The sequence below is a fragment of the Apium graveolens genome, chromosome 7, assembly GCF_009905375.1.
Source record: "Apium graveolens cultivar Ventura chromosome 7, ASM990537v1, whole genome shotgun sequence".
Taxonomy (NCBI): domain Eukaryota; kingdom Viridiplantae; phylum Streptophyta; class Magnoliopsida; order Apiales; family Apiaceae; genus Apium; species Apium graveolens.
The window spans coordinates 205,071,635-205,095,601 of NC_133653.1; the positions used below are offsets into that span (position 1 = coordinate 205,071,635).

Sequence of the window (23,967 nt, forward strand, 5' to 3'; positions counted from 1 at the left end):
ATTCCTGAACTAGCATAAGTGGATCAGCCTTGAACATTTGCTTCCTTCACTGGAAGGGGTAGATCCTTTATTGATCATACACTATCTTCGTGTACAAATTCCTATACCCAGTAGAGCCCTAATAATTGTCCCTGGAGACTAAGAACTAAACCAAAGCATAGTTCAGTGTACACAAGATGACTATGATGACCTCAAGTCTAAGGATACTTGTACAACTATCACTATGTGAACAACTGCTGACACGTGAGTGAACTCCATCAGTTGTTCAGCTGTGCGAGTCATGTTCAGTGAACTTATTCTATAATAAGCACCTACATACTAGCTATAGTGTCACCACACAAATGTCTATGAGAACAGACATCCTTCATAATGAAGCAAGCATAGTATGTACCGATCTCTGCGGATTATTAATTACCAGTTAGTAATCCTACGACCAGGAACTATTTAAGTTTAGAGTTATCATCTTTTAGGTCTCACTATTATGATCTCATCATAATCCATAAAAAGCTTTACTCTAAACTATGGTATATCTTATTTAAACACTTAAATAGATAGAGCCCGTAATAAAAACAAAACAAGTCTTTTATTAATATCAATGAAATCAAAACAGATTACACAGGAAGTTATTCCTAAATCCTAATTCATGATTGGACTTAGGACATATTCCTTTCAGAAGCATCAACATTCAGGAAGACGAATTAGTAATTCAGAAAGAATATTCATGTACATTCTTCCATGATTCCGTGTATGACACTAATGGTCCAACAGAACAACACAAGACACTTATGTGCGCAATTAATAATGTTGAAGTAACAACAGCCCCTCCTGGCCTACCACATACATATTGGAAGAAGCCAAATATTCTCCCTCATCACTATGTGACAACAATTCAAGAATGCCAGTTCAAGTTAAACCTGGAATCAGCAACTACAGAACTAGATGACCCTGACCATCCTGATTTCAGGCTCCACAAAAGAGAACTTCCCCTGTTTTATAAATATCTTCCTGGCCTTAAATACTCGGTTCCTGTTTCGTCCGACAGCGAAGAGGAAGATGAAGAAGAAAACATGGAGCCATGACCTTTTTTCACCAGGGGAAAAAAATATAAATTAATTATTATGCTTGTAAAATAAAGTTTGTGGTGTGTACTAAATTAAAGTGTGTGGTGTATTTGTAAAATAAAAGGTGTGGTGAGTATTGACTAGAAAGAGATATTATTATCTTGAAAAGATGAGATATCCTTACACGTGTTTAAATCTGATCTGCTTGTAAGATTTTATCCTATCAAATTGTCCCATGGAGGACTACTATAAATAGGATCCCTTTGTAATAAACTTCAGTGTATTCTTAGGGGTGTATTCAATTGGAATTTTGAAGGATTTTTATGGATTTTAGAAATAATGGGATATTCAATTTGGATTTTAAATAATCCTTTAAAATCTAAAGATATTCAACAAGAATTGGAAAAAGTCTTTTAAAATCTGAGTGTATTCAATTTAGATTTTAAAAAATCAATCAAAATTTGATGGTATTCAATTGGGATTTTAAAAAATCCATCAAAATTTGATGGTATTCAAAAGTTCATTTATTTTCTTTTATTTAAAAAAGTTGTGGATTTTGAGGGATTTGCTAGAACATTTTTAATATTCTGAAATCTCTTCAAAATACATGAGATTTTGATGGATTTCTAAAAAGCTCCACAAAATCTGCAAGACTTTTGGATCGACTCCATCAAAATCCACTAAGAATTGATATCAACGAAAATCTTATAAAATTCATAGATTATTAACATTTCTTTAAAATCTGAAATGAATACACCCCTTATATCTTTTCTATCTTTCTATATTCTTGCTTCTTTATGTATTTTTTTAACCTCCTTAGTGGTTGTATGTTTCTTAGTAAATTGTATTCTAAACATCTTTTTGTAAATTATATTAAGAATAATTCAAGATTGTGTAGCTTGGTTGTAATCATTGATTTACCTATAATCAATAATAAATTTGTTAAAAATAAGCTTCTGAGATCCTTTTTTCCTTTACGCCAGAAAAACAAGGTAGCAACGGAACTAATTTGAAGCAAATTACTGTGGTACTCGATTTTCATTTATTCATACCAAAGACCACTTACAGAACTAGCCAAACTAGCAAACCTTCTTATTGCAGCCATAACATTTGCAATTGAAGAAATAGAAATACTGTCGGCTAAGGCTCTGGCTAAAAATAGAGAATCCATCTCCTCCACCCACCTTCCAAAAACATTACTCGATAGCTGACTCGATTGCACGCAAGCAACCATTGCCAGAGATCTTGCCCTTAACAGTACTCATTTCCAGGTTGATATTAGAATGTAATATGCAACATCTTAGTATCTGGAGAAAAAAAAAGAATGATAATCTATCAAGTTACATAAAGCATGCCATATTCACTTAACTAAAAAGGATGAAAAAATGGATAATACTCTTGACCCCAGGAAATCGAGTTGTGTTCAGGAATTCTCTTGACACCTGAATGATAATTGATAAGGTATGAGAGACCCGGGTAGGCGTCAACCTAGACTAAAGGGAGGCAGGCTCAACTGACCTGCTAAGACCCCCCTCTCCCAGGCCAATCAAGCATAGGAGCCCAGGCCCGGGTCTATCCTATTTCCCGGATCCAAATCCGCCTGCATACCCGGATCCGGATCGGGGCCAAAACCACAGTGAGGGACGTCCCAACAAATACATGCACATCCCACAAGCCGCGAAGCAAAGGTACGTGGGCACGTGACTATGACAACTATCAACAACCAGCACACCAGACAAGCACGGCGCGTGTCAGAGGCCGTTAGGACACTCTGGAGGTGGTCCTCCCCTGGACACGTGTAAGCAATCCACCCAAGTCAGACGTCCTCTGGTCCCAAAATCCAACGGCCCAGATTTAGAGGTAACTACCCCTAAACCCTACCTTGAGGCTATATATACCCCCAAGACTGAAGGGTTTAGGGGTTGAAAAATATTCACTTTTGCACACTCACACACTCTCGTACACCCAAAAACACACAGCAGCCATCACATATACACATCTACACACAAACACACAGCAGCCATCACATACACACATCCACACACAAACACACAGCAGGCTCTAAATTACATAAATTTACATACCTTCATCTTCTCCAAAGCCTGTTCTTATTCTCACACCGGAGGCGTCGTGGGAGCCAAACCCCCCTTCCGCTGTTATTTTGCAGGCGCCCAACCAGCAGCTACACCTCGCCCACGCACAGAAGGTCCAGGAACGCCGTCGGACGGAGCCGCCCGCTCACCGGAGTTATCAATAATACTCGTTGTAAAATAAAAAATAGTCTGATTGAATAGCTCTCTTCCTGTAAACCACATTACACTATCCATGCATCCCCAGCTGGGATCCCAAAAATTTGCATAAATTAGAGAAAAAAATTATAGAATGCAATAAACATTTGTGAGTGAAAAGATATAGTAAGCCATGCGTGCAAGTTGATTGAGCACCATAGTTTACAAAGTGTATTATTCTGATGCATGTGCTTGTTTCATTTTATCTAAAAATAGCTATATAGATATATCATAAAAGTTCAATTTTATTCCTATATATGTATGCATGAGTAATGTTTTGGTGATGGATGGTTGAATGTCCTTGTACTATTTCTTAATTTTGGATAGTTCAGAGATGTCTCCATGAATTCTGTAATTTCACAGAATTATCATCTATAGGCAATTAGCATCTCCAAATTATTTGAACAACAGATAATCAAAATACAATTTTATAAAATGTTGACATAACTGGAAAAGGCTTAAAACTTAAACTTAGCATATGCTCTCCCAGAAATGGTAATTTCCAACCCATATCTAACATCTTTGTTTTAGATCACATCAACTTGAATTCTACAGGAAGTGTGTTAAACTGGATTGGCTGTCCCCTGCTCTTCATATTCTCATATCTGGTCTTTTAAAAGACTAAGCAAGGTATCAAATTTCGTCGCTCTTTTACTCTGTGAGTTTAACTGTTATTGTTATGCATTTCGCCACTCTTTTACGCTGTGTGTTTAATTGTTCTGGAGACTAAGATAACTAATTCTTAGTTATGTTTCTCTTCAAATTTCCTCAAGAAATTTGTAACCGGAAAAAAGACTTGTCCATCAAATATTTTTACATTGTAGTTAAGAATTAGTTAGCAGACTTCATTATCTTCTTTGACATTAAGTATGCTAAGAGCATCTCCACCTCTTCTATCCCATTATGTATAATTGAGGTGGCAGATCAAATACAGAGAGCTGAAGCGTGATTTTCGACTCCAACGAAACCTCCCCATTATTTATAATTTTACAATTCTGTACATGAGTTCTTTCTCCAGAACTCTCCACATGGACTCCTGCCTCTTCTCAATCTCCCTCCCGCACTCTTCTTCTTTTTCATTCTAGTTCCAGCAAAATTTTGAGTTCCTTTATATTTCAAAAAACACACATTAAAATCAAGGTATGTTTAAACTGAACTAATATTTGCAAATGCTGTAATTTTGTTTAGATGGTATTTTTGTTAAATTGTGGGTTAATTTTGTGATGTTGAAAGCGAATTTGAAGGGGTTTTCATTTTTGAGATCTTGCTGTATTGTGGAGATTTTTTAATGTTTTCTTGATCTCTTACATATCGCGCTTTTTTGATTTAGTATTGCACTATGTTTTGAGAGTACAAGTTTTTGCCACTTTTCTGCAGAATTTTACAATGTTAACCTTTCTGCATCAAAATTTTGGAATTTGAATAAATGTAGTATAATATTGATATTGGATTATAGATAACAAAAATGTAGTAAAAGCATGTTGGAGTTTGCATTGTGTTTTTTAAATGGACCTCAAGCCTTATAGTCGCAGTCACCCGTCTCCTTATTTAGCTCTGAAATTACAAAGCAACGCCTTGATAGTATCCTGGTTTCTCAGTCGCCATTGATAAAGAGGAGCGTAAAGATGCTCAGCATGTGTGGCTTTATTACCAAGAGTTTTGTAGCTTGCAAGGCTTTTTAAATTAGCGACTTGCAATCTTCTTCTAATTTTCAATCTCTATCTGTATAACCAATAGCATTCTATGCAAACGGAAACTCTCTCGCAGTTGTTTGTGATGAATGACCAGTGAATGCAAGTCACAATTTGGCTCAACTTGTTGCTGAATTCTCTTTGATTGCCTCTGAATTTGCTTAAGATTCTTAGAGCTGAGTTATGTGGCATGTCACCAAATTTATGCATCAAGTTCTATAGAGCTAGTTTCCAGTCGTCGATTCTTGTTGTTGGTATGTAAAATTTGAAAGTAACAGAATTACAGTCCTCTTCCTTTCTTCTTCTACCATATACCCCAGAGAATTTGCTGCAGTTCTAATGCTATGCTGCCATATGTTAAATTTCTGAAGTGTTTTTTTTTCTCGCTGCCATATGTCATTAACATACCTAAACTGTCAGTAGGTTATTTTCTGTTGAAATTCTCTTAATATTTTCTTTAATCTAGAGGTAGGAGGATTTGAAGAGGGAAGCTTTTAAGATAGAAAATGGAATCAATGAAATCGAAGAAAATTCCAGCGTTTTTCAAGCCATTTATTGCAGAAGATAGGGAACAACGATTAGTAAGTTTTTTGATCACTAGTAAAGTAGTAGTTGTTTTCTCCAGTTGGGTTCTGGTGAAAAATGCTTTGACAGATTGTTATGCTTATGTCTCTAAACTCATATGCAATTTCTTTCAATCACAATGATTTAAGTATGACTGCTTTGATATCATATGATGGGTTTGTTCCAATAATCATAGAAGTAAGTTCTGCTAAAAAAAACCTTAACTTTTGTAAGTTTGTTCATTGTTGTTTTACTTTTTTTGTGCTCACCTTCAGCTGATCCCAAGTTTTTTTGTAAAATTCATGAAAGACAGAATGCCACACAGTGCATTCATGAGGGACGGTAAAGGAAATCATTGGCATGTGGAGGTATCAAAAAGAGAAAATAAAGCCTTTCTTGAAGCTGGTTGGTCAAAGTTTGTGCAAGAAAAAATTGTCCAATGGGGAGACTTTTTGCTTTTTGAGCATGACGGTGAATCGTTTTTTGATGTTAAGATCTTTGGAGACACAACATGTGAGAAGGAGTTTAATGCTGAGGTTTTTGAAGCCCGGGTAAAGGAAGAAGAAGAGATGGAAGAGGAAGAAAGTGAAGAAGAAGAAGAAGAAGAGATGGAAGAGGAAGAAAGTGAGGACAGTGAGAACGATGAAGATGATGATCAAGATGAAATTCTTGTGTTGAGGGATGAAAATAGAAGACATAAAAGTAAAAAAGGAGATAGTAGCTGTAGTGGAGGGAGAGGCAGAGGGAGGGGGGACAATATGAAGACCACTACTGAATTATCTGATGAAATGATATTTGACCACGTTGATCGACCTAAGAATCCTTATTTTGTGGGAAAACTAGATCCCAAACGAAAAAGTGACTTGGTAAGTATCATTTCTTTGCTTAATGTACATTAGAAATCAAAATTTTCAGTAGGGTTTTAGGTTGGTTTTTTAAAACCATATCAAGGTTTGTCCATATCACTTTTTTTCTTTGTAATCAGAAATTGCTTGCAAACTACTAATTGATAATATTGCAGCGTGTCCCGACAGATGTGATCCGGGACTTCAAATTGAAGCCTTCCAAAACATATAGACATTTATGATGAAAAAGGGAGGGCATGGTCTGCAGTTGTGAAGAAATGGGGTGATGGTCGAACCTGTCTTACTCGAGGGTGGAGCCCTTTTTGCAAGTGGAATATAGTTAAGCGAGATGATTATTCATTACAACTGAAGGGTTTTTCTCCTTTTAATAAATGGCATTTCAAAAAGAAAACTGGTTAAAACTTGATGATGAAAACAATTCTTTCTTTTTCAATTCCTGTAAAGATATCCACGGCTGTTGCACTGCTGCCTAAGGTTAACTGCCTCTGGGCATACAAAAAATGACATTAACAGAGATGTGAATGCCATCATTCTCAAATTCAATTGAACCTGGTGTCTTAAAGCACTATCATCCTTCACACAAAAAAAAAAAGCTGTACCACATTTAATATTCAACTTTAGGATCAAAATTTCAAGAATAATTCACAAAACTTGACAAAGAGAAACCTAGTTCTTCAAAATCTACATATAAAGCAACGCTAGTTCGTGTTGCGGAGGTCTGTTTACAAGCCTTTAGTTGCAGATCTCATTTGCTCCAACATAAAATTCAACATATATCATAAAACCAGCTACCCACTTGCTACTATTTCATGAATCGCTTCACTGACAGCTATATCATCAGATCTGACAGCAAGCTTCATTGCCACCTCTTTTGGTCCATCGAATCCAAATGATACCCGGACAAGCACCTTGTAGTTGCCAATGTATATACCAGATAATAAACATGTGTGTGATCTAGCATTTTTTGGGACAACTTCAGTTCCCTGAGAAGCATAAAGAAATATCAACTTTATATTATACAACTTCTCATAAAACAAAGGACAAATCGCTCTAGGGTAGTATTTACACTTAAGCTACTTCCTATCATGACTCCTAGTTTCATTACTTGCGGTATCAGATGATAAATGCTAGAGGAGGAAATCCAAAATAACTCCCTACTCCCTTCAACATTAGACAAGAGCCACTTTTTAATTTGTTTGCATATATTAACGAAGTAATCCTTCTACATTATCAGTTATCAATAGTGTATAGTAAGTAAACTGTACAATTGATAGTAGCGGAACAAAAAATTTGGTGGCATTGAGTGTTTGGAACAGGAATATGATAAAGATAAAAAAACATAATTAACAATTCCATACCTCGCAAGGCTGCATGCCAAGAAGGTTGTTAACAACAGCGACAGCCTCTGCCAAGGTTTCTCTTGGTCCAAGGCCATACTCATCTATACGCTCACAATCTGGGTCCATACTTTCCCAGGCATTCCTGAAATTGGAGACCCCCACTTTTACAATGTAATCAGCTGCAACTACCTCAAGATCCTCCAACTGGTATTCATCTTCCACCCCATCATCCTCAGCCTCACCAGAAGAAGTATCAACCTGAAAATGATATAAAACATTGAATTTAGCCAAGTATAAGATGCTAAAAATTAATCTATGTAACGAATAGTACCTCTTTAACAAGAAACTTCAGAGTATTTGAGAATCTGCCAAATGAAGTAACACCTGCTGGCTTCTCAAAAGCCACAAATGTCTGTCCAGGTGAATCATATGGAAGAGAATGTATAGGCTTGATAGCTACTTCAGAAAATTCCTCAGCTTCAGAAGCATCCACTATAACAGAAACCTAGCAATACGCAGATCAAGATATTAAACAAACATACTAGTGTAAGGCACTGATATTTATTCATAGCATACGAGACATACATTTTCTAACAATTGTTCAGGAATTGTGTTGGTGCAGTTATACTGGAACACCACATGCTCATCAAAAATGTGTTTGACGGCATTGACTGCATACTCTGTTTCAGCTTCTGTGAGCTCCACTGGCGTCGAGGACTGACAATTGAAATGATTGTGTAGATCATATTAATATATGAAAAGGAATAAGCAATTATACATCTAAATCACAAACTATACACTAACCTTGAAAAGCTTCCCAAAACTTGAAAACTCCGGGATAGATGATAAGAGTTTTTCGTAGGAATCTGCGGTAGAGGTAGGAGCAGCTAGAGGAGCACCCAAACAAGTATTAATATTGCTGATATTACGATTATTCTCTACATATTGATGAGATTTGACTTCCTTAGGCACAGTATTAATATTAAAAGCTTCCTCGGAAGGCTCCTGTAATTCCATAAGGCAATTTTGTCAATTAATCAATGCACAATGCAGGAACGGAAACTAATCAGCACACTCACATAGTTCTTTAAACTTGTCTCCAGGTTGACCAGAGGAACATCAAGTGACCCGAAGAGAAATTCCTTCACATCTTTATCAGTTTCAACAACTGAACCATCACCTCCAAGCGTATTCAAATATAGTGTAGCCCTATCACGAACCTGTAAACACAAGCAATAATTATTTTTCAAATGCTGAATTTTCAGGAAAATTTCCTACTTTTAAACTTCAGGGTTATCTTCTTAATTAAAAAGCTAGACAATTTAATAATATTGTACACATCAGTTCCAAAAATGATGACTTCTGACTGTATAATAAAAAGACAAAATCATAGATTAGAAAGACAGAATTCACTAAATGAATGGTTTATTTGACAATGAAAGCCACTGGAGGATATTTTTTCGGCAGAGGTAGGATAAAAATCGCACCACTTGTGTAAGTCTCAGTTTTAACTTTCAACATAAGGAGGGTTAACGCATAATGCTAGAGGGCACAGAATAACAAATGAAAATGAGTAACATATGGTAGAAGAGCATAAACTACAACACTGACAAAAATATTTTAGTGACGGGAGATTCATGCCAAGGAAGGAGGAAGTAAGACAATTGCTAAGATGGTAAGATAAGAGATCAGTCAGTTGGTAGGAATTATAAATGTGATTAGAAACAATAAAAACCACAAAATTTATAACCTCCTGCTAATGACCCATTACATAATAAAAAACCATTATATTTCCGAGAAATCTAGCAGAAACAACAATGATTAGAGACAATCCTATATCATAATCTACAGCCCCATTTGACAGATATAAAATTTAAATAAAAGCAGATCCTCTAAAACATTGACAAGAAACCAAAGCAAATAAATTTAATGATACTGACCTCATCATCACTGTCATAGAGACAACGTCTTAGAAGAATGAATATGCGGGGCTGCAACACAGTATATCAAAGCGTCTCTAAATTAGTGGCATAAAATTAACTTAACGACATTATTAAGAGAAATTTGACATCTTTGTTTTTCTATAAGTATAACGGTGAAGTTTACCTTCAATGCATCGACCATTGCACCAAACTTTGCTAATGTGCTCACAGCACTGGCACGAACAGTTGCATTCTCAAGTATCACTCTGTTATAGATATACCTTATATATTTGCTCGGGTCAGAAGTTTTAGGTCCTTCGTTTCCAAGAAAATGGAGTATCTAACAACAATAACACAATACCCTTTAGTAACCATACTAATCAGATTTCTGCATCATGTTATGACAAAAATGGGAACAAAAAAAGATGAGGAAAAAACACCAACCTGAGTAGAAAGATAAGTGAACTCACAATCCTCGATGAATTCACAAAGATGAAGCAACCCACTCTCTTTTGCATCTGGGATCTCTCTTATAAAGATCACAATTGAATCAACAATTGCTTTTTTGTATTCAAAACCACCTTCCTCCCTTAATATATTGCTTAAGAAATTCATCCTGAGAAATGAAAATGACAATAAAGTATGAATACTACTTTAAATGCCATAACTTGCCCAAGTGAAGAAGTATGCTAGCATTTAACTTAATAAAACATACATAAATTACACACTTACAAAGATTTGTACTTGAGGGGGAACTTTAAACACAACGATCTGATGGCTTCCACCACTACGATTTTAAACTCATCAGCAATATCGGACATAAAATTGGTTATTTGTTTCATCAAACGATCAACACTTGATTCATTGCCTGTTTTGAGAAGTGTGGTTATGGCAAGTGTGGCTATGCTTCTATTCTGGTCTGAAATCAAGCTTTCCATATCAATATTGCAATTGGTTACAGCCAATGGATGGGTCATAGCCACCTGTAATCATTTATATAGCTAAGCAATTAGGACAGATCAACCATTGACATAACAGGTTTCATAACTGATGTAAAATGACCTTTATTGTCACATTTTATAAGGATTACCTTGTTCAAAGTACGAACAGCAGCAAATCTAAGTACTGGCTTCGAAGAAGTTAGGAAGAGTTGTAGAACAGTAATTGCAGGAGTTAGCTCTCGATTAGTCACACCACTCAACTCAGTAATTGCCCTAGCTGCTTCAAAAATAACCATTTCTGCTTTGTGACGGAGACAGCCTTCGAGGTAGTCATAAAAAGGTCTGTCTCCAGCTTGGTTCACACCTGACTCTCTGATGACCTGCACAATCTATTATTTATCACGCCTGCATAAAAAGATTTAAGAAAGTACTCCAGCAACAAATACCACATCATTGTTAAAGCACCTGACTAGTATAGCGAATCAGCAAACATTGTGCTAAAGGTGAGCGAACAGTTCCCTTGGTCAAGCTTGTTACTAGCTTATTAATAGCCAACCGATCATTTTGTCGGACCTGCAGATGTGCAAAAGGTATCATCAATAACATTTAGCTGTATCTTAATAATGAAACAACACCAATCTACTTAATTATGTTGACGATTTAGATGACATTGACCATGCAATGATAAATTTTAGCTTTATTTATTATACGCCTAAACAAATGAAGAACAAAACAGTTACTTTGTAGTCCATCAAAAACCAACTATTCAGTGAAGTGCTCAACACATTCAACCATGTCACAGAAAATTATTTGACGAGAATGCAGCAGATAACGTCTGAAGTTAAATTTTTCCCAATAAAACCATAACATATTATGCACCTGATGAAGAAGAGCCAGCGCGTGAAACTGTACAAGTGCCGCCCTTGATTGAACAGCTTCCTGTACCTCATTACTCCACCTCCTCACAATTTCTGGGTTTGTCTACAAATATTTTAAGGCAAAGGATAAGTAAAGAACTCCAAGAGAACAATTCAGATCAACACATACCAGAGTTAATTTTACCTGCAACAAATGAAATCCACTAACAAGGGCGGCACTTGCAACTACAGGATTTTTATCAACAATAGCTTGCTTCAAGTATCTCTCAATTTGTGTGAGAAGTGTACCATCAACTATATGACAAAGAACACGGATAGCATTTGCCCGGTACATATCAGTCTTGCTATTCATGTCCTTCATGAGGGAGCTTGTGACAATGATAACCTTCAATAGACAACAGAAAACATTTGTATCAGCATTTATTTTTCAACAAATAAAAGATAGGGCACATGTGAATACATATACATAAGTATCTGTTGCACCTCATCAGACGATGGAGACAGCTCTTTAATAATCAAATAAACCATTCTCCTCAGACCAAGATCTCTTGACTGAAAAAGTTTCGTTACAGCAAAGAATACATCTGTTGCTTCAAACTACATATTGATGGCAAAAAAATTGGGTTAAATAATCACTTCCAAGAAAAGCCAGATAAGACGAACCTGCTTATTTTTCAAGCTACCATATTTCTAGATGAAAAACACAAAGTTATCTTAAAGTAACCAGTTCAAGGAGCCCCTAAATTGTCAATGCAATTGCCTGCCCTCTTTCAATTTTTGTAAAGTCACACTTAAGTTACAATTTTCAAAAGTCACTATATAAGTACTTTGTTCCTAACTTTAAAAATTCAACCTAAAACTAAACTTTAGATAGAATTACATTTAACCAAAAAAGACGAAAAAAATGATTGACTTGTGTTAACTTATAAGTTACTTAAAAACAAACATGCCCTAATCTATTTACCTATGGCCCATGATATACAACTTCTAATTTTACGATATAAGATGCATAGTAAAAGGATGCATAACACCAGCGACGATATATCCTTCATAAAAGAATTAAGAGTGTCTTGATGGTTCTCTCATCACTTTTAAAGAAAAAATAGGCAGCAAAAAAGGCCAACCTTTGTAAATGACTCTCCCTGATTCAGAAGATACAGCAGCTTTGTGATGACCTGGAAATAAAATAGTTCAGATACAGTTTAGACAGCACGTAGTTAATTCCAGGAAAAGAAAGTTCAAGGACTAATCACATTACACAACGAAAAATATATTTACCTGTGAACATCTTCTTGGATCCAGCTGAGGATCGTTAAAAACTCTGGCTTCTTGAAGAACTGCACCCTTCTCGATTCCAAGAAATGGAGAGTACTCTGCAGAAGAGCACAGTATCAAGATCAGACGTGAAACAGTAAAAAGTAAGTAGCTGGAAATCGAAATATTCATCATACTAAAAACAAGCTATAACGGATTAACTAGACTAACAAGTGTACATTTTAGTCAACCTTTCTGATAATTCTTTTCAAGTATTTAAAAAAGATTTATGGAAGCAAATAAGGAAGAGATTATACTAGGGTGATGTAACGGAATCAAAACCTTAGAGTTTCCCAATGAAAAGATGATGGATAGCAACACATCAAAGACGCTCACTTCAATCATTTAAATTGAATAGAATCTGCTAATGAAACAGAAAATATAATCTAATAGAATAACTTGGGATACACAACCAACCAAATATTGGCACCTAAGTCCTAAGCATTTGGACCCAATTTCAGACAAAATTTGGGACCACTACCATATTTCATATACCAAATTCCAGACGAGGTTTGAACCCAAACTGAATGTAGCCTGCTACTAAAAGTTACTTTCCTAAAAGTGCGCAGGAGAGGGGGACAAAGAACAACTTTTATAACATGCAATAAAAAGAGCTTACAATTACTTTCAGGTCAAAATCCGGCACATGTAGCAGGTATCTTTTTGAATGTGTCGTGCTCGGTAAACTGGTCCTAGAATTATTTTTTTAAAAACAAACCAGTTTAACTTAACTAACTACAGTTATAAATGGCTTTAGCATTAACTTTAAAGCAAAAAATCTATTTTTGCACCAAAAGCTGCTTGTTTGTGTCAAATATTAAGATAGCTATAGCAATATATTAGTGCTAGCATTTAACTTGCGCTGGCAGGTATCTTTTTGAATTTATCCGACTCCTAAACTGGTCACAACTAGTCTTATAGCTATAGTATTGGCATTAATTTGACATCTTATACTAGCAATGTATATCAAAAAAGTAAAGAGGGATAAGATCAATTATTCATTTCGAAACAACAGGATAATAAATCTGTTTGTGAAGGGAGGCCCCAAATTGTAATTGAATTCTTATCCACCCAGAAATCTTGGTCAGGGACTCAGATGTAAAACCTAATTTCTAAAAAATTTCATGTCAAATTATAATAAACATTAGTGCGTCTTTTATCCCTTTTTGAGGGGCAGTCCCAACTTCCAACAGCATCCTCCAAAATGCCTATTTGATTTCTAAAACATATTTTTTACGAGGTAAATAAAAATGACTAATCTTAGTTATTTTGAATCAAAGAACTAGAGTTCTGTTCAATAAAAACATTCCTACTGATGCAGTACAGGTAACTAAAACCAAAGATTCCACAATCGAGCAATTTCGTAGACTTTGGAACCCAATAACTAGAATTTTATTCATCAGCCTCTTAAGGCTAAGAATCGACTAATTTTATACCATCTATTAATATATTAGTTGAGTTAGGAAAGTAATTTAGACTTCTTATACATTTACAGAATTCCAGTGTATTTAGCTCTAAGTTCATTAGTGGGGATTGATATAATCGTCCCATGGCAGTTTTTTTTCTTAAAACCCTAGAATCGCTAATTATATAACCCAGTCTAGATGCCTCCCCATCACCTATAGATCCTAAGATTGACACGACAATGGTCACCAACATTCTTTATCCCTGCAGAATTTACGCTACAGCAGCACGTAACAACAATCCCAAACAGTCCCTTCCCAACAACTCTAAACCTGCCCTACTCTTAAACTAGCCACAACTAGCATTCCAAACCTATCACATTTCAAATATCCGTCAACCCATATCATCCAAATCGCAATCACACTAATATAACCAAATCAAATTATCATCTATAAACAAATCCTAAACACGAAAAGTAACGAGCGCACTAATTTCACAAACATTACAGCTAAACCTTTATACAAACACATCGAGATCAATATTTCAACAACTACTTTCGAATAACAAGTAAATCTAACAACTAAACCATCTAATCATCAAATCAAACAACACAGATCTATATATACACACAATTACATATAAAACATCGAATAAATCGCAAATGTGAGCTGAAACAACAACGAATTGAACAAATTGTATCGAAACAAATAGAGATATTGTAAATGTATGTATATATAAGTTATGTAAATGTATTGATTGATACCTTCGCCGTCGAGATCATCATCTTTCTTCACAAACTGTGCCATTTCTATAGATACAGAGATCTGTATGTATATGTGTATGTAATTGTGTTTAGAATATGAATGGAGATCTTGCAGATCTGTAGGGAGGTAGTATGTAATAAACTAATAACTGTGTGTATAATTTTCTGCTTCTCAGTTTATTAGGCCCTCAATTAATTATAATTTAAAACCTAAATATAATCATTAATATTTTAAATAAAATTTTAAAAGAAGTAATAAAATATCAAAATTAGTTAACATAGAATTATTACCATGTTATGAGATTTTTAAATGAATTATCAAATATTGTAAAATACTATATATTTGCTTTTTATAAATAATATTATAAATATATATGATATAAATATTTGTTATTTTTGAGATCTAACCCAAAATTTTGGATAGTTTATTCACATATTATTTGAAATCAACGATCATGATCATTTATTAAAAAGAACTAATGCGCGTAAGATAATCACAATAATCAAAATGACATTTGAGTATAAATATAGATATATTTGTGATATTAACATATAACTCAGAATAATAATAATAAGTTTAAAGATGTATGTATTTGTGAATTATAAGCGGGAGGTAAATAGTATCTTTATTTTAAAAAGCGTCATTATTTTTTCTATCTTAAACTGAAAAATGAAAAGTCTTGACCATGCCTTATGATGATATTTAAGTATGTATATTTGGGCTATTTCAAAATTTCATATATATATATATAATTACATTTTAACCCCAAATTTTAAACAACTTGTTTTTATTATCTTTGTAAATGGTTGTTTTTTATTATTAATGTATTGGTACATGATTGAACATTATAGGTACTTGTGAGAATATTCCAAAGACAGTTATGTTAGATATATTTGAGATGTCATGTCTAATATGTTTCATGTTTAGTTTTCAGATCTTAACAAACAGGAAATATCATTACTTACTGGAAGTCAGAACTTAAGGTCATATCAGAATTTAAGGTTATGTCAGAACTTAAGTGCGGGAGGACTTACAGTTAAGGAATGAAGCTGATTTACAGGATAGAAGATCGAGACTAAAACAAAAGAAGATATGCATGGAAAGAGTTAGAAGATAATAAGACTTGTATAAGATATCTAATTGATATATTTTAGGAGACAGAATTATATTTCATATCAATTAGAAGTTATCTTGTAACTGTGTACTATATAAACGCAGACATATGTTTACACTATATGTGTTATCATTATCGAGAAGATCATACATTGTAACCTAACAGCTCTTAGTGATATTTGTTCATCACTGAGAGAGAACAGTTCCATTGTAATAGAGTTTATTATATTGAATATATTTGTTTACTGTTACTTGTGTTCGAAATTGATTTGATTGTATTAAACACTGTATTCTACCCTCTTCTACAGTGTTGTGTGACCTAACAATCGGTATCAGAGCTTATCTATAAACACACATACAGTAAAGATCCAAACAATCATGTCTAAAGAAGAACAAACTCCAACCAAGCCCACTAAAACTGAAGAAACTCAAAAGACTCAAACCCACAATCGATATGAGACTATTAGGGTTCTCATACTGAGACCTTCTGAGTATTCCCATATGGAAAGTGAAGATGGCTATGTTTCTGGAAGTTACAGATCCAGAATACCTTGACAAAATTAATGAAGGACCATATAAGCCAACCAAGATCTCTATTGTAGTTGCAGATCAGCCAGCAAAGACCATACCAAAGGAGAAAAGTGAGTATACAACTGAAGATATCTCATCCATTGCCAAGGATGCAAAGGTAAGGCATTTGCTGCATAGTGCCATTGATAATGTCATGTCAAACAGAGTAATTCATTGTAAGACCGCAAAGGAGATAGGGATCTTCGCTACCAACAGGTTCCTTCTTACCTGGAAAAGAATATAAACAACATCACACAAATGAGCTAACTAGCTCAGCAAGTCACATTGACAAGACTGAGAATTATGATCATCAAGTGAAAAGAGTTATGATATCAAGTGAACAATGAATAATGATTTAGAATTAAATATTATATTTTTATTTTAAAAAACAAGGTTAGGTTGCTGATCATTCACGCACTAACCCCGAGCAAGGCACATAGCTCTGCTCTAATTACTGGATCCAAGGCACACATTGGCCTAACTTTACCACCAATCTGTTCTGACCACGAATCCGGTCCACAATTTTATAAAACAATCCAATTCTAACATAATAACAGAATAAATAATGTAAAGCAGTAAACAAATCATATGCAACATTGGATGTCCAATAATGAGATGGTTCCAATTTTCACAAATGAAATATGGCTATCAAATGGTGAAAGAAATGGATAACAAAAGAATCAAAGTTTCAAGGTTATAAGGATTTGGTCTTTCAGAGCGAAAGGTACAATGGTTTGAATATGTAAGCAATCTGATTCAGTGTTTGGTATTTAGTTTACATATATTTGTGGAGTAGTATCGTATATATGTGGTTTGTATTCGGGGATTTAACAATCAATGATTCAGAAAGAATAAGGTTTACGGCTCAAAGATCAATAGCTGGAATCAAGATTTAGGGTTCAGTGCTTCAAAGCACTTGCAATATAGGACTATCAATAATCTACAATATATCTCGAGAAAGTTCAGAACACTTGCCTGGTACTAGCTTGCTATACTTCACCAATTTCCAATCACAATCTCCTACTCCTCGACTATCTGTTTCCCTTTCCTATGCCTTGCCTCTTCTGCTCACATAACATAAGTATCTATCAATACTCAACTCATACAATTCTATTTAATAAACACTTCTATCTACCCTTCGTTTTACCCAAATCTGACTAACGGATTGAAAGTTATGCTAAAAACAAGTAAACGTTGAACATATAGACCGACAGTCAAACAAACAAGTCACATATAGCACATAGCACATCAGACAATCAATGAAATTTCATTTATAAGGAAGTCTCGGGTCATAAACAGTCTTTTGGGTATTTAATATGATTTTTAAAACATTTTTCGGAGTTAAAACGGGTCGTTGGGTAGATTTTAAAGCAATAAACAAGGTTCGGTTGGCCACATCTGGCTTCAAAATAATTTTCTAATAATTATCAAGACTTGAAAACAATTTAAAATAATATTTTAAAGCTCGAAACTATTTTTCGGAATTTTTAAATCATTAATAAGTAATTAAATCTAATTAAATAATTAACTAAAATCAATTAATAATTAATTAAATCAATTAATCAATTAATTTTCGAATTAATTGACCAATTAACTAATTAATTATTAACTAAAATTAATTAACTAATTAATTCAGATTTATTTTTGAATTTAAAATAATTTTTGGAATTTAAAATAATAATTTTTGGAACTTTCAGTAATTAAAAATGAATTTTTATAATAAAAATAAATAAAAAATATGATTTTTAAATAATTTATAAACAGGAATCCAATTTTTGCAATTTCTGGAAAGTTCAGGGACCTACCTATTTCTTCTCCAAAACTACACGTACTAAACTGCAAGTTTTACAGGGGTTCGCCGGAAAACACTCTTATCTCGCCGGAGAAGACGATCCAGGGATGCACAGGCCACCACCACCTCCAGATTACATCCACACAATACCAGGAACACAACCATGCCATCAATTCATTCTAATAATCCATGAGTTGGTCGGAAATTGGCCGAGAAGTTCGCCGGTTTCCGGCGAGCTCGACGTAAACTTCAAATCACAACTCACTCCTCTACAGACCTCGTTGATTTGCAAAACTTATACTAATCGATTGCAAATTTCATAAGGAACACAACCCACCCCTCTAGAACATCTATCTATCCCGAAATAAGAAACCCCAAAATTCAATCAAGAACATTCAAACGAATTATAAACCCTAATTTCAAAATTCGAAGATCAAACTCAATTTTGAACATATTATTTAACTTCAAATCAGTCATATGACATATCAAAATCATCAGGAAAATAAGCTCTACAACATGCAATCATCAAATCATTCAAACAATCATCCGTACAAAAATTCATATTTTTAATCAAAATTATTCAAAATAAATAAAAATTATACAAAAATAACCTTTGATTCTGCAGTTCTGACACACTTATATAATCTGATAGTACTCTTCAAACCCTTCGATTTGGTTACTCGAGCTTTCCAAACAAAGATCAATAACACCTCCGATTTGCAGTTTGATTCTTGAAAGGTTATATGAATATATGTATTTTCTCTGTAAAATTATATAATTACTGTTTGCAAATGATTTTTGGTACAAAATAAAATACAGTAAAGGCTATTTATAATTACGGAAAATTAGTATCCCGATGGATCATTCCGGATATAAAATAGTACGTTTACTTATAAAAACAGATGCAAACGGTACCGGTTTTCGGGATAATTATCCAAATGAGTACAATTTGTACTGCGGTCTGGGTCTCAGCGCCTGGTTACACGTATTACGAGGTGATAATTATAATAGTTTAATAAAAAGATCTCGTTTATCGAAAATACGAGTTTTATTGATTTACCGAAATAAATTTTGTATCGAAAATATTGCGCCGGGACCCGCACAGGACAAACCGTACGCCGGATCGAAAAAGTCGAAATATGGAAAATGCTCGGAATATTGCAATTAGGTTAGGAACGAGTTCTCGGAAGAGTTTCGGGTTATAAAAACGTAAAAATGGGTGAAGTCGGTTGGTTCCCGATTATATAAAATAGTTTTTAATTACTTGGAAAAAGAATTTATAAAATCCATAAATGTCCTATAAAATCATAAATCAACATAAAAAATAAATAGGAAGATATGACAATTATCTATATTTTATTTTGGACATATAAAAATTAAAATACTCAATTTATATTTTTTTTAAACATCCAAACACATATACTACTTAGCAAATACTTCACAGAATAAATACGGAACATGCATAATATTTATATATTTGCAAAATAATTACACGATAAATCTCAGATATTACAATTGGCCTATTATGACCACGAATCTGGTCCGACCATGAATCTGGTCCATATTTAAACACAATCCAATTCCAGAATAACAATATGATAAACAATATAAATCAATAAGCTGAATTATAAACAACATTTATCGCGAAGCGTAGGGTGATTCAAGATTCCAAGAAATTATAACAATGGAATCATAAAGGTTGGCTTTCAATTAAAGAAAGAATCGGAAAGTAGAAGACCAAGGGTTCAAGGGTTACAAGGATTGGTCTTCTGTTAAACAAAAGCAAAAGGTTGGTGTATCAAGCAATTATGTATCAAGAATCAGTGTGTGGTATATACGTATTTGTGGAGTAGTATCGTATAGGTGTGGTTTGTATCTGAAAAATCAATAATTAATGGTTTATGAAGAATCAAACTTATGGCTCAAGATCAATAAGAATCAGGGTTTAGGACTAAGTACTTCAAAGTACTTGTAATATAGAATAAGTATTGTTTGGAATAATTGCAACATAATGAAGAGAGTTCAAAATACTTGTAATATAATCAAGAAGAATATGAACACTTGCCTTATCAATCCGCTTTTACTTTACTAACACTTGTTAGTTGGTTCCCACTCGTCAATCACTTGCTTTCCCTTTTTACATCTCGTTTCCTCTATTAAACATCACATTTACTTATCAATACTCATTCTCATCTCATTTTATTCGTTATAAGTTTTTAACTACCCTTCGTTTCACCCAAATCCGACGTACGAATTGAAAGTTATGAATAAAACAGTCAAACAATGCATGTACAGTCATATTATGCATCAATCGGATCACATATAACATGTAGCACGTAAGATATTCAATTAAAATAATTACTCAAAGAAGATTCGGGGTTAAAATGATTTTCCAGGTATTTTATATAAATTTTTGAAAATTTTTCGGAATTAAAACGGGTCTCCGAGTCATTTTATAATTAAATAATAGGGTTCAAATACTCGAATCTGACTTTAAAATAATTTTATAATAATTATCGAGCCTTGGAAATAATTTTAAATAATATTTTAAAGCTCGAAACTATTTTTCGAATTTTTAAATCAAAAATAAATAATTAAATCCAATTATTTAATTAATTAAATTAATTAATCAATTAATATTAAATTAATTGATTAATTAAAATAATTAAAAGCTAACTAAAATTAATTAATAAAATAATTAAAACAATTTTCGGAATTTAAAATAATTAAATAAACAATTTTTCTGATTTTTAAAATAAACTAAATAACAATCTGGTTTTTACAAGTTTTTAAAACTAAAATACTAGATATGCAAACTATGTACAAGTTCGGGGGTCAGAATGTAAAACTACAGACATCCCCCCCCCGGTCGCCGGGAAGCCATGGTCGCCGGCCATGAGCTTTTCCAACGACCTGATACCCGCCCAGAATCGCTTCAAAATGGCCAGGGATAAACTACGATCACCGAGGAGTCGATCTGCAGGATCAAAACAGCTGAAAAATCAAAGATTTGAACGGAACAATCGATTGAAGTTTGCGCCGCCGCAGGGCTCGATTTTCCGGCGACGTCGTTCCCGGGACCCTCCATCACAACCAAGCACATGAATCGACTGGGTTTTGAATGATCTATCAATTGGTATCATCCAATCGAGCCCAGAATCATTAAAAATGAAACCCCCAAATTTGATTTAGAACATTCAAAGTATTAAAACCCAAATTTTAAAATCTGAGAATCAAACATCAATTTCTATATGTTATTGAACTCCAAATTTGAAGTATAATATACCAAAATGACCAGAAAAAGATTATCTACACGATGAAATCATCAAATCATATCAATAATATCAAGAACAAAAATTCATATGTTAATCTTTAATTAATTCAAATTAAAATAAATAAATAAGAAGAAAACCTTGATTTCTGCACTTGAATAGATGGTGGGGATGGATAGAATTTTTCGAGAGCTTCGATTTGATATATAGCACGCTTGAATCGGAGTTCGATAACGCCTTCGTTCTTGCGTTTGATTTTCAAGAACGTAACGTTTTTAGGGTTTTTCTCTGTAAATTAATAGTTTTAACTGACTGATTGTGATTATACGACTAAAATGAAATAATAAAAGGGCTATATACTTATGGAATATTGGTTCGTGTTGGATCGTTTTAGATCGATAAATTAGTTGCTTAGCCGCTAAGTAACTGCAAAAATGATCCGATTTAATACCCGTATTGGATAATTATCCACACCGGGCTTCTTATAAAACACTTTATACGAAAATAATGTAATATTATCCCATCTTTTGAGAATACGGGTTTTTGTTGATATATAGAAATAATTATCGTAAAGTCGTAATTCGGATCGAAAAAGTCAAAACATGAAAAATGTCTGGAATTACCATATTAGGTTAGAAAGGAGTTTTCGAAAGAGTTTCGGGTTGTAAAAACGTAAAAACAGTTGAGGTTGGACGATTTGCGGCTTTATAAAATAATTTTGTAATTATTCAGAAAATAATTATTGAATTTGTAAATCATTATAAAATCATATAACGATCCAAAAATTACCAGAAAAATATCACAATTATCTATATTTTATTCTAGACATATTAAAATTAACATACTCACATTTAATCACATATATACATCTATTTATCAATATCAATCAACAGATAATTCTCCAAAAATCACATAATAATCATATAATAATCATTTATTGATAAAATAATTACATGCGATATCCTGAATATTACATCCTTCCCTCTTAAAAGGATTCTGTCCTCAGAATCTCCTATGTAAATATATGAGGGTACTTTTCTCGCATATCACTTTCTAGTTCTCAGGTTGACTCTTCAACCTTTGTGTTTCTCCACAATACTTTTACTAACTTTACAACTTTCTTTCTCAATACCTTCTCTCTTTCTTCTAAAATCTCTATTGGATTCTCTACATAGGATAAATCTGCCTGAAGTTCTATCGGCTCACACTCAATTACATGCTTAGAATCTGGATTATATCTCTTAAGCATCAAGACGTGAAAAACATTATGAATGTGCTCCATGTGCAGGGGTAACGCCAACTCGTATGCTATCTTGCCGATACGTTTCAAAGTTTCAAAAGGTCCAACGTATCTAGGACTCAACTTTCCTTCTTTCCAAATCTTGACAATCCTTTCCATGGTGACACTTTTAATAACACAAGGTCTCCTTCTTTGAATTCCATGTCTTTTCTTGATTGAGGCTTTGAATAGCTCACAGCTGCTTTACAAGTTGAACAAACAAACTAGAGAGAAATTCTTGCAGAATACAACTTGATATGTTTCTCTGAAAATAAACTTATTTTGTTAAGTGTTCTACTTGCTACACTTGGGTTATATATCACCAATTTACAGGATAGTAAGACAAGATAATAAAACAAAATATATCTAACCTAACTACATGCTGCTTCACTACTCTATTCTAGCATCTTTGAATATCTTCACATTTGCATGGAAATGGTAATGTTTCTTTGTTCTCAAAATCCTGCTTAACAGGCTGCCACATTCCTTTTGTAAACACACAACACATGTGACTTTGTTGTCACTGTCAACAACTATTTTGAATTTGATCATCCGTCGGGACTATGTTGGTCATCCGTCGGAAGCCATGATGATTATCCGTTGGGAGCTTTGTTGATCATCCGTCGGGAGTCTTGTAGATCATTCGTCGGGAGTCTATCTACCACTTGACTCTATTTCACTTATACAGAATTACAAGACATTTCATATTTACAATTAGTCAACCTATTCTGCATATCAATGTAGTAGTCAACATGACTTAGAGAACCCTACACAATCTACCAGACTAAAACATGTTATTTACAGAAATGTGCTACAGTACTTATTTGTTACATAAGCTACACTCTCGATGGATGTCAAATTATCATCCGTTGGGACTATAAAGTTCATCCGTCAGGACTATATTAGAT

General features: G+C 33.8%; 2 protein-coding genes across 13 annotated transcripts; one reads left to right on the forward strand and one right to left on the reverse strand.

The window, feature by feature from the left end:
* The first annotated feature begins 3,837 nt into the window (after window positions 1-3,837).
* On the forward strand, window positions 3,838-6,899 carry LOC141671085 (uncharacterized). Of its 12 annotated transcripts, none has more exons than XM_074477181.1 (4): window positions 3,838-3,979; window positions 5,507-5,621; window positions 5,880-6,470; window positions 6,626-6,899. In XM_074477181.1, the coding sequence occupies exons 2-4, from the start codon at window positions 5,547-5,549 to the stop codon at window positions 6,689-6,691; spliced, it is 732 nt and encodes a 243-aa protein (XP_074333282.1). In that variant the 5' UTR covers window positions 3,838-3,979; window positions 5,507-5,546; the 3' UTR covers window positions 6,692-6,899. The 12 variants fall into 12 exon arrangements, with proteins under 12 accessions (XP_074333282.1, XP_074333290.1, XP_074333281.1 ...); XM_074477180.1 differs by lacking the exon at window positions 3,838-3,979 and adding an exon at window positions 4,018-4,489; XM_074477183.1 differs by lacking the exon at window positions 3,838-3,979 and adding an exon at window positions 4,018-4,489 and having other exon boundaries at window positions 5,513-5,621.
* A 149-nt stretch (window positions 6,900-7,048) lies between these two features.
* On the reverse strand, window positions 7,049-15,190 carry LOC141671084 (coatomer subunit gamma-like). The gene is made up of 18 exons (XM_074477178.1): window positions 15,033-15,190; window positions 12,830-12,924; window positions 12,676-12,726; window positions 12,035-12,148; window positions 11,736-11,936; window positions 11,553-11,654; window positions 11,139-11,246; window positions 10,823-11,053; window positions 10,465-10,715; window positions 10,177-10,348; window positions 9,917-10,072; window positions 9,751-9,801; window positions 8,890-9,030; window positions 8,615-8,815; window positions 8,396-8,527; window positions 8,142-8,315; window positions 7,829-8,068; window positions 7,049-7,453 (listed from the first exon to the last, which is right to left on the reverse strand). Exons 1-18 carry the CDS (start codon window positions 15,073-15,075, stop codon window positions 7,259-7,261), a joined length of 2,658 nt encoding a protein of 885 aa, XP_074333279.1. The 5' UTR covers window positions 15,076-15,190; the 3' UTR covers window positions 7,049-7,258.
* Window positions 15,191-23,967: the final 8,777 nt, after the last annotated feature.

What these genes read in the sequence shown, in the direction of transcription:
- LOC141671085 (XM_074477181.1), top strand. Translation starts at nt 5,547, where the DNA reads ATGGAATCAATGAAATCGAAGAAAATTCCAGCGTTTTTCAAGCCATTT. An exon ending in AAGATAGGGAACAACGATTA is followed by an intron (nt 5,622 to 5,879) that starts GTAAGTTTTTTG and finishes GCTCACCTTCAG; the next exon opens with CTGATCCCAAGTTTTTTTGT. An exon ending in CCAAACGAAAAAGTGACTTG is followed by an intron (nt 6,471 to 6,625) that starts GTAAGTATCATT and finishes ATAATATTGCAG; the next exon opens with CGTGTCCCGACAGATGTGAT.
- LOC141671084 (XM_074477178.1), bottom strand. Translation starts at nt 15,075, where the DNA reads ATGGCACAGTTTGTGAAGAAAGATGATGATCTCGACGGCGAAG. An exon ending in AGGGAGAGTCATTTACAAAG is followed by an intron (nt 12,149 to 12,675) that starts GTTGGCCTTTTT and finishes ATCAATATGTAG; the next exon opens with TTTGAAGCAACAGATGTATT. An exon ending in GTGGATTTCATTTGTTGCAG is followed by an intron (nt 11,655 to 11,735) that starts GTAAAATTAACT and finishes AAATATTTGTAG; the next exon opens with ACAAACCCAGAAATTGTGAG.